The sequence below is a fragment of the Aptenodytes patagonicus genome, chromosome 6, assembly GCF_965638725.1.
Source record: "Aptenodytes patagonicus chromosome 6, bAptPat1.pri.cur, whole genome shotgun sequence".
Lineage (NCBI taxonomy): Eukaryota > Metazoa > Chordata > Aves > Sphenisciformes > Spheniscidae > Aptenodytes > Aptenodytes patagonicus.
The window spans coordinates 13,157,492-13,173,575 of record NC_134954.1 but is presented as its reverse complement, the minus strand read 5'-3'; the positions used below and the strand labels follow the sequence as shown (position 1 = coordinate 13,173,575).

At 40.5% G+C, this 16,084-nt stretch overlaps 1 protein-coding gene across 1 annotated transcript; it reads left to right on the top strand.

Moving 5' to 3' along the window:
* Positions 1 to 47: 47 nt before the first annotated feature.
* On the top strand, positions 48 to 15,350 carry LOC143161563 (cytochrome P450 2J4-like). Its single transcript, XM_076340648.1, has 9 exons — positions 48 to 304; positions 1,570 to 1,732; positions 2,857 to 3,006; positions 4,851 to 5,011; positions 7,514 to 7,690; positions 10,437 to 10,578; positions 12,978 to 13,165; positions 13,858 to 13,999; positions 14,689 to 15,350. Exons 1-9 carry the CDS (start codon positions 134 to 136, stop codon positions 14,865 to 14,867), a joined length of 1,473 nt encoding a protein of 490 aa, XP_076196763.1. The 5' UTR covers positions 48 to 133; the 3' UTR covers positions 14,868 to 15,350.
* The last annotated feature ends 734 nt before the right edge of the window (positions 15,351 to 16,084 follow it).

Here is a 16,084-nt window from a genome sequence, read left to right as displayed (position 1 = left end):
GGGAAGGTTAGGGGCGGGGAATAGTTATTATATGAAATTTAAACTCTTGTAAAAAAACTGGTTGAGCAACCAGCCTTAATCGCTTCAGTAGACTATTTTCAATAAAGACAAGCTGGTAAAAGCAGCTGTTAAAATGTTGACAATAAGTCAAGTTCTTACAGCCTTGGCTGTATTTCTTCTAAGTATGCAGTTTTTTAAGTTGCAACAAGTACGGAGACGACTTCCTCCTGGACCAATCCCTCTCCCAATTTTTGGGACCTTGATACAGCTGAACTTTCAGTTTAATCGTGATCTCCTCATGAAGGTATTTATTTTCAGATACTCCTAATTGTTTAAAAGTCTTTGTAATTTCCCATTTCTCATGTTGTTTGCTATGTGAAAACATTCTCTCCCAAAACTACATTGGTAATATACTGTAATTGTTAACTAGCCACTGTGATATTGCACTTGTTTTGGTTTGGAACTGCTCGTTTGGTTGGCAAAATAAGAAAAAGTTATTGCAGCATAAAGTAGTTTGCCAAGCTAAGAAAACTGCTATTGGAAGTTCTGAATGTGTGAAAATCATTCTGATGCTTAAACCCATCACTTTTTAACACTGAATTTGACAAATTCATGTGAAACTTGATATCCTTCCATCATCACTTAACACTAAAGTTGACAAATTAATGTGAAAATTTATATCATTTAGGATTAAACACCTTTAGGGATAATATATCAGATTTGCAGGTAGGGAAAAGAAATACTATTTTAAAAAAATGACTTTCACAGCATGGATTTTTAGCTTTCTGAGCACTGGCACTCTCTAGCTTGAGCAGTAAACAGTAAACAGTGAATAGTAAATAGTAAATATAAAATAAATATACTTAAGATGCACTATGTGTGTATATGCTTGTTTGTATTGTCAGGATCTAAAAAAACCCACAAACCTTTTGTTAGTTGTTTTTTGAGGACTACTTCTGCGCACAAAACCACCTCTATTTCATTCTGTTGGTTCTCGCAGTGCTCTCAGGATTCTCAATAGACAACTCCAGTGGCTTCTGTCACTGCGATTTGGATGAGGCATGCCAGTTATTCTGACCAAACGGCAGGTTCAGACAGGAAGTAAGGACACTGTGAGACAGAACGGTCTTACTCAAGTTCCAGTACCTAAATACGCAAACGGGTGGGGGGAAACAAGAAAGTAACTGGTCCGGTCTCTACAAGCTAGTTATTCCTCTGACAATTCTGTGTTCCCTTTGTGCCACTTTACCAGTACAAATGATAGAAACCCTCTTGAAATAAATTCATGCATAGAAAATACCCTTTATCACATGAATCATTGTGAACTGAGCCTTGGCTTATATATAGTAATAAAAGCTACCTAATGTTTCTTGGCATAGGTCTGTGGCTCTGAAAAGCTGGAATACTCAGTTGTTTCCAACAGTGAATGCTGGAAAAGTCATTCATGCTTTCTCACAGATAATTGTAATCTTGCGGGAAAGATGGAGAACATCGTTGCACCTTAGGGCTGGTCCTGTAATCCTGTGTGGGATTTCATCTGTGCTTTCCTGGCTTCCCTCCTGTCTATAGCTGGCAAAAATTCATGGCAACATATTCACCTTATGGTTTGGATGGGCCCCAGTGATTGTACTGAATGGATTTCAAGCAGTTAAGGATGGTATGACCATGCACCCTGAAGATGTTTCTGGGAGGCTAGTGTCTCCTTTCTTCAGAGCAATGGCCAAAGGAAAAGGTGAGAATTTCTTGCTGTAAATATTGCACAGAAACATCATCTTGACAAACTGCAGCTCTTTTGTAGCTTGTAACCACTTCCAAAGGTACCACAGTAGCAGGGTTTGTCTATGAGGAATGACTGCCAGGTGAACTGCAAAGTAGGGAGGGGTGAAACAGCCTTTGGATAGTAGTAGGAGGAAAAGACCAGCAAAAGAAAAAAGATTCAAAATACCTTGTGTGAAATATTCACTGGAGCAGATTCAAAGGTGATGAGATGAGGCAGTGGTAGGCTGTGCCATAGAGAAGTGGAGGAAGAGCAGGAAACAGCACGCTTCCTTGTCCTGGACTTGCCGCCTCCCACCATTACGTTTTCAATTGAAGAATGAGCTTGATGGTGGGATCTTCTTCCCATTCCATTCCTTTTGTGAATATTTTCTTACTCGCACAGTTCCATCTAGAGGTTCAGTGCACTTCTGTTTCAACCTTGCTTAGGTTCCATACTCCCCAACCATACCGGAAATTCCCAAACTCCTGATTTTCATGAACAACTGCATTATGAAACAACCTGTATTTTATTTGGGACCTCAGCTTTTTTTAAGGAAACCTAGTTCCTTAAGTATTTCTAATTTGCATTTGTTTCAGTCATCGGTGATTCTTATACTACATTAAAGACCCTGTTAGTATATGATGTTTATTTCTTCTGAAGGTATTTGTGACAAAGACCAAGTACTGAACTTTTCTGCCCTGTGGACAGGAACTTTTCTCCATGACTGTGGACAGTCAGAACTCTTTCCCCTTTTCCCTTCATGAGAATCATTACTCTGGTCAGGTGAGCTCCAAGCATAGAAGAGAGTGGGAGGCAAGCACTTCAGAGAATGTCTAGAGAAGCAGCTGTCAAACTTTCTGAGATAACTGGTTGTCTTGGATCAAGCTCAATCCTGCAAGTTATCTTATTACCCAGCTGAGTTTGTCCATTTTAGCCCTGCCCACACGCTTATATGCCACAGCTGTTCCTTTGCGTCTTTGTGTTCATAGGCAATGCAATAGTTTCATTATATTCTGTGGTTTAGTAAATCTTTTAATGTAGTCTTTGTCTATAATAAATATTAGCATGATACAGAGCTCTTCCCTGAATGAATGCAGGGATTATGTTGGCAACTGGTCACACCTGGAAGCAGCAGAGAAGGTTTGCACTGAGGACTCTACGCAACCTTGGTCTGGGGAAAAGAGGTCTGGAGCATCGAGTTCAAGAAGAGACCCACCACCTGGTAGACTTCTTTGCAAGTATGAAAGGTATCTCTGCAATAAATACTGATTCATTTTTGTCATTAGTCTGATGTCTTTAGTGTATGAACTTCTCTGTCCTGCTCTGAAATCAAGGGCAGCTTTTGTTCCACAAGAGAGTGTGCAGGGTCTTACAGTGTCTATGTGGAATGGACTGAAAATACAAAGACCCCAGTTCTGTGTTTTCAAACCCAGTGGGAGACTATTCTTGTTCAAAGTTATTTACAAAACTACTAAAATTGGGAAGCAAAACTGGAGCTTATTTATATCATAGAATGCTTAAAGTGGAAAGGGATCTTTGAAGATGGTCTAGTCTAATCCCTTCTCAAAGAAGGGTCAATCAGAGCAGGTTGCTTAGGGCTGAGTCCAGTTGGGTTTTAAATATCTGCAAGAATGGAGACTTCACCACCTCTCTGGGTAACCTGTTCCAGTGTTCAATCAGCCCTATAGTAAAAAAGTATCTTACGTTTAGGCAGAATTTAATGTATTTCAGTTTTTGCCCATTGCCTCACTTGATACCATTGAGAAAAGTTTAGCTCCATGTTCTTTATTCCCCTCTATCAGGTATTTATACACGTTTAAGATACTTCCCTGATCCTTCTCTTCTCCAGACTAAACAGTCCCAGCTCTCTCAGCCTCTTTCAAATCAGATGCTCCAATCCCTTAATTGTCCTTGTGGCCCTTTGCTCAACTTGTTTAGTATGTTGATGTCTCTCTTGTACTGGAGAGCCCAGAACTGGACACAGCACTCCAGATGGGTCTCACCAGTGCTGATCGGAGGGGAAGGATCACCTCCCTTGACCTGCTGGCAATGCCTTTCCTAATGCAGCCCAGGATAATGTTGGCCGCCTTTGCCTCAAGGGCACATTGCTGGCTCATATATGGTGCTGGTACATAAAGATATGGACACATTATCAATGCTGATGAATTAAGTCTTGTAACACCATTTGCATGAACTCTGTAAAGCAGTGACTAGAATCTTGTCTTCATTACAACATTTTATCCTGATTAACCCAGTTAGGAGCATTTGAGTTGGATTTCCCAATGCTGATCATTATGCAAAGGCACAGTAAATCAGGACATGCTGTGGCTAGCATTGTATCAATTAAAAATAATTAAATCTAGCCCAATCCCATGGTTTAAGAACTAGGAGAGACTGAGATGTGACCACGTGTGCTGGAAAGAAAAGCCCAGAACAATAGGTTGCTAATCAGAATTGTGCATTGGATGTTGGACAGTTGCATCAGTACATACATAAATATAGTTGTTCATAGTCGTTTATTCTGGAGTCAAAAAATAGTTTTTTTGAGATTAGTTTTTCAAGTAATTGCTTTAAAATAAGTTATTATATTGTTGACACAGTTGGTTGAAAGGAGTTTACGACATTTTATCTTACCAGAGGTTGTACATCTCTAGCAAGGTCAGACAAAATATAGTAGCCTTACATGTATTTATCTTCTTGCTGAATAAGGCTGCCTCTCGTCTTACAGTTCTCCCCTCAGATTTCCTTTGACCACAGTGTTTTCAGTCATTCCCATGCTTGAGACCTATTTTGAATTTGTCAGACAGCAAAGTTGCATATAATTTTTTCTTACCTCTAAATTTGCTCTATCATATTACAAAATATTTTACACATTTGGCATTTCTTTAGGGTGCCACCCATTCCTGGGATTATGGGATTGCACCATAGTTGTGAAGAATCAGTTTGATACTACAATTTTGTAAGAAGATTGCTGCTTCTCTGTGAAATGCAATGCTCTCTTGACAGTTCTTTGGGTAACCTATAATATTCTCTCATTTCACTAAAGCAGAATAGAAGACATTAACAATGACATTTATTATTATGGTTGCAGGGAAACCCCTGGATCCTTCTTTCCCTCTCGTTCATTCTGTCTCAAATGTAATTTGTGCTGTTGTTTTTGGACATCGCTTCTCCAGAGGGGATGAAACCTTCCATGAACTGATTAGAGCCACAGAGCATCTATTCAAATTTGGAGGCAGTTTTATTCATCATGTAAGTAAATGATCTGTTGTCTTTTTCTGAATAAGACAGAAAGGGAGAAATGCAGATTCAAGAGGTTAGGCAAAAGTTTTCAAATGGGTGAGTGATGTCCCATGCAGCTTTACTGGGCAGTGCACTATCTCAAAGTGTGATGCTAATGCTCTATATACCAGCCTTGGTCATTTGTGTTCATTGTCCTGTGTTGGAGTACTGTGATAAGGTAGTTTGCTCTTAAATCTTTGCAGCAAGGCACAAGCTGATGGACTGTTCCTGGGTCATGTTTGTTACTTGGTTTCTCAACCCCCATGCACAACAGATTCCTGCCTTGGGCATCATGATTGTTGAATACTAAATGTTAGGTCTAAAAGTGTGATTCATGTGCCAAGTTTAGACACTGTTTTATATACAGTCAACAGAGAGAAGAATGATTCAAATACCGAAGCATTTTGCCTGTGGCTACTTATCTCCATTTCCTCTATAAGAAGTGGAGACTTGAAGACTTCCCAGAGGAATTCTACTCCTTCACCCTGAGTGAGGAGCAGCTCTAGATGCAGGCAGCAGAACATAGGAAATGCTAAGCCAGTAAATATACCTGTAAGCTTGGCAATCAAAACAATCAGCACTCTTCTGAGAGTCAAGGACTCATCTGACACTAGAAGAGGCCTGCTTTGCACAGAAGTGTATTCAAAGTTGCCCAGGAGTTTTGGTTCTGGTTCCACTTCTAAAGTTGTCCCATACATCTTATGCAGTAGCTTCTTAATGTAAAACACATAAGCAATCCCTGTAACACAGAGATTTCCCCCCACATCCCATGGAGCATTCTTCTCACTGAGTTACGATCAGGTTCCCTTTTGCTTAGCCTAGCTTTGGTCCTGTAAGTTGTGTGTAGTGGTGGCAGGCGAGACCTGCTTTTGGGATAGAGAATATACCTCCTTTTCTTCTCTCCTTCCTATCCTAGCTTTGCTTTAGTCCAATGAATAAGATGCTGTTCTGGGAAATAAGAACAGGAGTTCAAACCATTCCAGAGGGAGGGCTGCAATCTTCCCACTTCCTGGATGCAAAGGGTACTCAGCATTTTGTAAAAAGTGGACATTGCTGCATCCACATTCCCATTTCTTAACTGGATTCCATGTTGTCAGACACTGAACGGGAGAATGCTGTGGATTGGGCCCCTCCAGAAATGGAGGAGGAGTTTTGGCAGGACTGGTAGCCAGGAAGGTGGATGGGCTCAGTTCCTGTCTTGAACGTTGACAGCTAAATTCCACTTACAGTTACAGTGCCATAGTAGCCGGAAAGTGCGTGCATTTGAGAGTAGGAATGCATATAATCTGGGCACCCATATATGATTAGTCAGACCACAGTTGTATGTAAGGCTTCTGAACAGATTTTGAAAGAAAAAAAATACCAGAGATGGAACTAAACAAAAAGGATATGAAGTTCTATGTGAATTTACCAGGGGCTGGACTACTACCTTTCTGTGATAAGGCAATGATTAATTGATAATTGGATGTCTGACAATAAGAATTGATTTTCCAAAAAGATGGAAGTATAGTCTATCTAATTCAGCCAGACTCCAGTGAACACCCAATAACGTGCTTTCTGTGGTATAATTAGAAGAGTATGAGAACAGCTCAGCAAAATGAAGACAAAGAAAGACTGAAAATTTATCAACTTCTGCTGATAAATAAATCACGGGATTATGTTTCGAGCATGAAAAGAACTATTAAGAGAAAATACACTGCAGATACAAGAACAATGTATACAAATTACCGAGGCATAAATATAGGCTGAAAATCAGAATGAACTTTCTAGCTTTCAGAGTAGGTAGAAAGCAGCTATTCTTAGGCCAGATTTTCCCAAACAGTAAGAGAGGAGGATAAAATTAATCTGGTTGTGTCAGCTAATCCTTTCTTCTTTTCTAGAGGAGAGCACTCAAAAATGTCAGGTAGCTGTTTCTCAGATTTTCTGCGTTTCAGATGTTTCAAGTTTTATTAAGGACCCTTGAGAGCTCGATTAGTAGACAGTGCTTTGGGGGATTACCGAGTTTGTATACCAGCCGCTGGTAGCTGGCCCTTGCTTTGGGTTGTATCAACTGCTTTTGCACATCCTGGTGAGGACAGTTTGCAACGGCTTTGCTTCTTCCTTCCTGGTATCCTCCACTGGAGGGCAGGATCTCACTTTTTAAATGTCTGAATACAGTTCATTGTAATTGAATACATGAATTGAATAATTGAATAAATTAATACAGTTCATTCTAATTATAATCATTCTAATTTGGCTTGTGGTTGAGCTGAAAGCCTGTGGAACTCTGAATCTTACCATCAACACAGCTAGAAATTATATAGTGTACTGTTTCACAACTTGAAAACATAAGCATAGTCTTTGTCAAAATATTTTACTAATGATGCCAAAAACACATGCTAATATGAATATTACCTTCTCTTTTTAGTAGGCCTAAAATGCATTTTCTAGTGATAGAGACTTTCTGGTACCTCTTGTGTGTCACTCCCGCAGCTGTATGAAATCTTCCCCTGGTTGATGTGCCGTCTCCCTGGTCCTCATAAGAAGGCGTTGTCTTGCTATGATGTCCTGAGCTCTTTTACAAGGAGAGAGATCAGAATGCACATGGAGCGTGGGATACCAGACGAACTGCAGGATTTCATTGACTTTTACCTGGCTCACATTGAAAAAGTAAGTATTTGTTCTGGCTGATCATACATTCATGGGGAATAAGGTGAAATGGACCATTAAATCATCCAGTCTGAGCCCTTCTATCACAATCTCTTACCTTTCATAGACATCCTAATGTGAATCCAGTAACCAGGGACTTGCTAAATCCTTTCTAATTATTGATATGCCACAGCACCTTGCAATCCTTTCATTAAAGGGCAGGTTAATACACTGCATTTTTTCTCATTGGCACAAGTTACAAAGTTATTTAAGGCCTCCAGGAAAGGATACTGAATTTCTAAGTGGACCACAAGACAACTGGGAAGATTTTGGGGAGACAACGTGGGATGTTCCGGATAGGATATTTGGCTGGTAAGGGTTTGTCAGGAGAGGTTGCTGCAAGAGGACAGTTGGATTTTGAGAGCATTTTGTGGGGAAATAATCTAGGAGTCAGCGGAGTTTCAGACAAGGCTGGAGAAGAGGAGAGTGCCAGTGTCAGTGAAGTTTCAAGCAGACAAAGGGAACTGGGACAAATAAGGGCATTTCGGGCAGGCAGGCATAGTAGAGGTAGGTGGGAATCCGTAGGGTTTTGAAAGGCTGTAGGAGGCTTGCATAAGCTGTGAGTGGGGACACACATCTCTCCCTTTTCTAGACCTTACCAGGATCACTTTTTCTTTGTCTGAGTCTCTTGGGAACTGGATCCCCTCCCTAATCCCTGGACTAGCAGCCCTTCCCCTCTGTGACTACTTCTACCTCCACTTAACCACTCTTCCTTTCTCCTCTTCTCCACTGTAGTAGGCCATATTCCTCCTCCTGTTCTGCTTGGTGACAGGAAGAAAAAGGAGAAAGGGGAGGAAGTGACAAGATGAGACTGGTGTTGCTGGGGGGTGACAAGGCAAGAGTGGCTCAGAGAGCCAAATGAGATCCTGGATAGGGGGTATCTAGTCTTGCAGCCCCTGGAGAAGTGAGTAGTGGGTGGCAGTGCTTCCCTGCAGGGACAGCCGGTGCCCCTTCCGCCATGGTCATGTGCTGGCTGCAGGAACAGAGGGCACTGCAACCTTGTCAGGCCGTAAGCACCCATCCTGCATCTCCTGGCACAGCCGAAAGGGGTCTGCCATCCTGGACCGCTGCCTGCCTTGTGTACTCCCTGAGTTGGCTCTGCTGCTGTCCTCAATCACACTAGAGAAACATGCATCCAGGGAAGAATGTCTGTTAGTTACTTCTGTCAGCCAGCTCTTTAGTCTTTTAGCATGTGTCTTATGAATACTTCGTAGTGCTTGATTTTTTTATTATTGTGGGGAACAAAAGCAACTATCTTGTGGAACTCCAAGTATATTGCAACTGTGAAACTGTCATTATTGTCTGTGGGGATTGACGGCACGGACTCTGGCAGGAGGCAACCAAAGACCTTTATTATACATTAAGCTCTCCTCTTACACAAAACTCAAGTGTTCACGCGCTATCAGCAGCTTACTGATAGGGTACAGCCTTTTGATCACGCGCATCTAGACACAAGCACATAGGCTAGTCTTCTATAAACACAGCAGTTTCTTCTTACTTGTTGTTCTCTTCTCACGGACACAAGGCTCGGTTGTCAAGGTCAAACTCTGCAATGCTTGTCGTCGGGCTGCCTATCCCCACAATTGTCCAAGCTGGTAATTCTATTAAAGAATCAGATCAGATCTCCTTGCCAAGATCAGTTTCCTATATCATAATAAATAGCATTAATTTGTATTTCTAGCTGGTAATTCTTTATTAATTGATTCCCATATCAGCTGCTATATTTTTATGTCCAGGGTGGATGTCAGCCTAACTGGCTTCTAGTTCCTTGGATCCTCTTGTTTTAGATTTTTTGATACTGGCACAATATTAACACATCTGGTCTACCAAAGCATTTAACTGCTTCTAAAGCCTTTCACTGCTGCTCTAAGATTTATGAGACTTGAACATCAGTGGACCAGAAATTGTTTCAGCGAGCTCTTCTGGGACTCTGCTGGGTGGAAATCATCCAAGTTTGTTTATTAAAAAAAATGAACTGTCTCTAATAGATACGCAGGGGCAATATAAAAAAGATCAGATGATATTACAACAGGGAAAAACATCCTTCCCACTTTCTAGTTGCTCCACTGGCAAAAGAAAGATTCAAGACCCCTGAGCATAACCTCCCTAAATTTAGACAATTAATTTCCCCAAACCGTAACAATATTTTTTCATGGTTTCAGCATATACATGCATGTCCTCACACTTCTAACTGAAAACTGTAAAACCCCAGAGCAGCTGTACGTGAGTCATTGTGGCCTTGTAGTGGAGAAGAAGCCTGAATACCACAGGTTAAGAACTTTTGACAGCCCAGTGTTCTGACCCAGCCCTGGTCACTGTATTGCTTGGTAGAAAAACTAAGTGATGGAATATGGCTTGAGGCATGAAGAACGACATGCTGGTACACATCTTCAGAGGAACATTTACTTATGAAACATTCTAAATGTACCACTATTTGCACAATTAAGCCAACAATCCTTTTCTGTGGAGAACATGTGATTTAGCTTCATGATTAAGAGTGGAGTAAACATGGCTTGTTCATTTGTGAAACGTTAGCTTTTCATACTGATAATCATCTTTGGTGTCTAATATTCTTTATCAGTCTCTCTGCATTGTACTGTAGGCAGAACACACTACAGCTTGGAACCAGTGATGAAATCACATTTAAAACTATTCTGATTTTTCTAACTTTCATGTATAAACCTCTACTTTATCTTATCATTTGCAGTCCAAAGATGAACCTAGGTCTACATACAATGAAGACAACATGGTTTATTCTATAAATGACCTTTTCTTGGGTGGATCAGAGACAACAAGCACTACTTTGAACTGGGGCCTGCTCTATATGGTGGCAAATCCAGACGTCCAAGGTGAGTGGATAAGCACGTCACAAATATTTCTGATGCAATAGGACAGCCAAGGCATAATGTTTTCATGGATCAGAGACTATTCGTCGATACTGGTATACGGCTAGTGGCACATGGACCTTGTACTGGTGGATCTGCGCTGGGCAGCATTGGTAGATCCACAGTATCTGTATACAGGCTCTTACAGCAGTCACAGGCATAAGGCAGTTCCCAGAAAGAGTTAACAGTTTGGGAAGTATGCATATGTATAGGAGACAGTGGCTGGTTGAGATGGAGGAGTTGAGGTCTTTGGGGAAATGAAGATTGCAGTAGGGTAGTCAATGGAGTAAGAGGGCTGGAGTTGCTGTTTTGGAAGCTGGAGGGTTTGCACGCATAATCCTTGAAGTGGCCACTGCTGCAGCCATTGGTGAGGTGCTGATGGTACTTCAAGAAACTGAGCTGGGTTCTGTTTTAGTTGTAAACACGACTGGTGGCTGAAAATAATTAACCAGAAACTGATGTGTGATAGTAGGGATGTCACTCTTTGGAAACTTACTTCAATTCTGCTTTGTATTAGCTGATGGTCAGTGATGGGGGCTACAGGGAGTCCTGCCCTTCTTTGTGCTCTGTAGGTCACAGAAGTAGTAAAGATAATCACCTAAAGGTCAGTTGGCAACTTTGACTTCACTTTTGTCCATCAGTCCATTTATGATCCCAAGGTATCAGGGTGTCTATTTAATCCGTGATTAAATTAACTCTGTGATGTATCTGAGTTTCTTGCAACAGAAATTATGCCAGTTGGGAGGGGAATTTGATGGCTCATCTGTTATGTCTATGTATATTTAAGAAGTTTATTTTTAAGTCTAGCTTTTAAATAACCATCAATCATTTTCATAGAGCACTAAATGAAAACCAAAGAAAGAATGCTATCTTATGCTGGATAACAGAAATCTCATTGTTAGATAGCAGAATGTGTGCAAATACACAGAGGAGGACAGGATTTTAAATGGTGGAAAAAAATGAAGATAAGAAAAAACTGCTCAACTTGTAGCTGTCAGACAAGAAGATCTACTTAATCTCGTGTTATTGCATGTTTATTATCACCTAATGTAATTAAGGTTATGAAAGCGCTGACTCACCTAAATAATTTTATTTATCTGAATATAATACCTTGCACATACTTGGGAAAGCAGGGTGTGTGCAGAATGATCCTTCCCTGGCTTCTTGAGTCGTATATTGCATCCAGACTCTCATAATGAACTGACACCAGTATATCTGTCCCCATTTAATCGGTGGCTTCCTTTTGAACCCATTCATACTTTTGCCTGTGTTGACACCCAATGACAATGTTATGCAGTTCCATTATGTACCATATGGAAAAGTCTGGCCTTTTGCCTAATCACTGAATTGGGCTCTCCTTGTTCTCTGAAGCACTGGAACAGAGATGCATATTTATACTTATGCAGTGACTGATCACTTCAAACTATACCAGATCCTGAAGTAGTCGTGCTTGATTTTGCAAGCTAGTTCTTCATAGAAGGAAATTTACTTCACTTAAAAATCTTTCTGGATATACATTTTAAATTCTGTAAGGTGATTAAATCTCTGTTGTCAGGGTCTACCTAACATAGTTTTGTGAAAGTCTGCTGGCAGTCACTGAGCAGGCTTGATGTGAATGGGCACAAACTGATCAATGGAGAATTGGCTTCCCTGCATCTTAGTGTTGCTTCAAAGGGTCTGGAAAAAGACCGGATCATTTGTTAAAAATCTAAGGCATTTTTATGATGTATGTACTGCCTCTCTTGATGTTTACAAAACAAATCTTTTACTTTTGTTAATGCTCCCAACACTCCTGTGCAATTAGTAATTTAAATCATGCTATTCTTGATCAAAAGGCAGGTGCCAAGAAGCAGATCCAGTTTTTTTAAAAGGTATTTGGACATTGTTCTAGTTGGCATTGCTTCACTTAACAGACGTCCTACATAAGAACCATTTCCATTTAATAGGAATTAGGCTTTTAAGGCCCAGATTCACCTGGCTTAAATTCCAGAGAGCTGTGAACGTAGTGATTCTAACTGGCTGTAGGTGCCTGAGGCACCTCGCCAAAAGAAAACGCAAAGATAAATATTATCTCTTGTATTTAAGTGTTAGTAAGGCAACTCTTAGAGAGTTTTAAATTTTTAGGCAACAAATGTCTTTTCTTAATCTACAATCAAATATCTTCAGACTCAGAAGTAGAGCTCCCATATGTTTAAGCTGTTGGAACCCCTGCTACTTTTATTTTCTTTATAAAAGTTACTTACATTTTTACATCAATTTTGTTGCTGTCCTTGTAGTTGTAAATAGGAAATGTCTTTGAAAATGGAATTAGTGAAAATACTTGATATAATTTTCCACCTGCAATGGTGAATATTTCTCCGCAGAGAAAGTGCAGAAGGAGCTGGATGCTGTTCTGGGTCCTTCCCAGTTAATCTGTTACGAGGATCGGAGAGAACTGCCCTACACAAATGCTGTGGTTCATGAGGTTCAGCGCTTCAGCAATATTGTCTCAGTTGGCATGCCCAGAGTGTGTGTGAGGAACACTACATTGCTCGGCTTTCCCCTCAAAAAGGTACAGACACAGTTTCTCAGTTGCTACAGACTTTTCCTGCATCAGTAGAGCAAGGTGTGGATTAAAATCTATTTGTGCCAGGGTCTTCTCAACAGCAGTGGGGTTGGAAACCTCTGGGTCATAGCCTGAATGGCAACAAAGACAAGAAACCATCTGCCAGGCTGAGTTGAGTGACGCAGCTCTTGGGAGAGGGTTATCAGTAGTGAAAGGTGCCCCTGGATGGAAGAAGGGATTTTAGCAAGTGTTTCTACAAACCAATGAAGACAAAACCTTAGAGACTGATACTGAAGGATACTGTGGTTGATTTGTGCTAATAAAGCATTGGAAAGATTTCTGACTGAATTTTTGCCTGCAGAAAGCCTGTAAAAGATCCAGGGAAAAGCATGAAGGTTTGCAACTAGCTTTCATCAAGAGATGGTATCACAGAAACTTCTAATGTTGGAAGTGAAAATGAGTTTAGTACAAATAAAGTTGTTAGTTTCTAGTGACATGGCCACTTCCACTGTCAGGCTTGGACTGACATTCTGGAACAAACAGACTTCATGTTCCTCACAGTTCTTACTGGGGAAATGAACCTGCCAGCACACAACACTGAACTCTGAAAGTAAAATAACACTGGTCTCACCTAGCTGGTTCTGACTGCTGGGGGAGGATTGACAGCCAGAACTGAGCTAGGGTTTTTCTCCTTTCAGGGCACCATAGTTCTTCCAAATATTGCTTCGTCTTTGTATGACCCAGAGCAGTGGGAAACACCTCGACGGTTCAACCCTGGTCATTTCTTGGATAAGGATGGAAACTTTGTGAGCCAAGAAGCCTTTTTACCATTCTCAATAGGTAAATGGACTGACAGCACAAACATTAATGGTTTGAACTGGGACTGTTGAATTAAGATGTCTATTAAAAACCTATTGGTCATTTATTTTAAACCTTTTTGTGGAAAACAGTGATAAAATCAACATGATTACTTTCAGTAACATTTCCCAATCCAACTACAAACATTCGTTCTACTGAACAAATTATAACATGGAAAATCAGAGGTGTCCTGACAAATGTATAAATATAACTTGCTCTATTTTTGGAAGGAAATTCTTTGCTAATGATTCTGGTTATTGATTTGGGGCATACATTTCAACACCAGACATACATTTGGAAAATACTTGCAAGCAGCTGTGCTGATTCTTTATGTGTACAAAACTGGAGTACAACATCTCCCAGGAAGAGCAAGTCCTTATTCTTCATTTACATGATTGAATGAATTCCTTTAAAGTTGTCAGTCAAATGAAGACGAGACTTTTGAGGTAATTGAAGCGAAACTCAGAGCAGAAGGGCTACACTGCTATCTATAGCTGGAGACAGGATTCTTTAAAGGAAGAATTACATGAAGTTTTGTGTCATTGATTGCATTAAGTCCTAGAGAAATTCTGGACTCGGCAAAAATACCTTTGCTTTGTGTGAGGACGAATACGATTGCTTTTGAGGTCAGGGTAATTTACGCACTGTCCTTCCCCCTCTTCCTTCTGCAGGGCACCGTGTGTGTTTGGGGGAGCATCTAGCGAGGACCGAGCTCTTTATTTTCTTTGCCAACCTGCTGCGGGCATTCACCTTCCGGCTCCCTGAGGGGGTGACGAAGATCAACGTAGAGCCCATTTTGGGGGGTACGCTGCAGCCCCACCCGTACAGAGTTTGTGCCATTCCACGCTAGGGTGGACATGTGCAGTATGTCACAGACCATCTATTAAGCAATCTTAGTTACTTTTGTGAATGTATGTCTTGAGCCCATATGTTTTTTGTCTTGGATATGAATTTCTGCTCCAAAAGGCACCTTTTGTCTACAGCAGGTAATTTTGTTCAGACCCTGCTACCTGCTCTTGAAGGTGATCTTTTCTTTTTTTTTTTTTTGTAAAAGTTCTTTTGATCTGGAACACACCATCATTCTCAGCCATAAAGGCACCATGCAGTTGCTGTCTGTCCTGGCAGATTTAAATCTGGTATGCTGGTGAGCAAATGACAAAATTGACTGGCAGACTTCAAAAATTAATTCATTATCTCCGAGTTATCCTGTTTTCAAAAGCAATGGAGTTTGGAAAAACATACCTGGCAAATTCTGCCTCTTTATATTACTGTCATCACTCATAACGTTTCAGTCAACTTTTTGTTGATGGTCACTAATAAAAGATATGAAGGAAAAATGAGCAACTGGTTTTATTTATGGATGACTTACAGTTCACTGACAATTTCTAGACTTGATGCAGCAGAATATGTATAAGGCATATTTAAATCTGCCAGAGGATAATTGGTTTGAGTCCAGCAGAGAAAAGGTGCAGGCTGAAACTTGGTGAAGAGTGAAGATACAGAGAGAGGATTTCTTTTAGGGCAGATACTTTTAATATTTTAAAATTCTGCCAAGCTAATTTTTGGAAAGTCCTTTCTAACAGAGCAACTGTTTACTCCTGTGGGTTGATTCCTGTCAGGATCAGCACTGGGTGGTTGCTACAGCAGGTGCAAGGAGCTCCTCCAAGGGGCAGTTTGGGTTGAGGAGCCTGCTGTAATTAGAGCTGATGGTAAATTGAAAAATATACATTGAAAACACCAGAGATACTTTTTAATCACCTCAGAAGTTCAGCAGTATACCTGAAGCTACAAAGGCTTGTCATTTAACAGTTGCACTGATGATCTTAAAGGTCTTTTCCAACCTAAACAATTCTATGATTCTATATACACAAAATACTGGTCAAATTCAATGAAAGAGTCTATAATAGCAGAAAAGGAAAAAAATTGGTTCCTGTGGTGAATATAAATTTATTTATATTGTCTGGAAAAGACTTGTAAAGTGTAAGTGAACTTGTCCTTCATTAATATTCCTATTTCTGTGAGAGAGGGTAGGACAGCTAAACAGACGATCATCTGTTAAATCAGTTA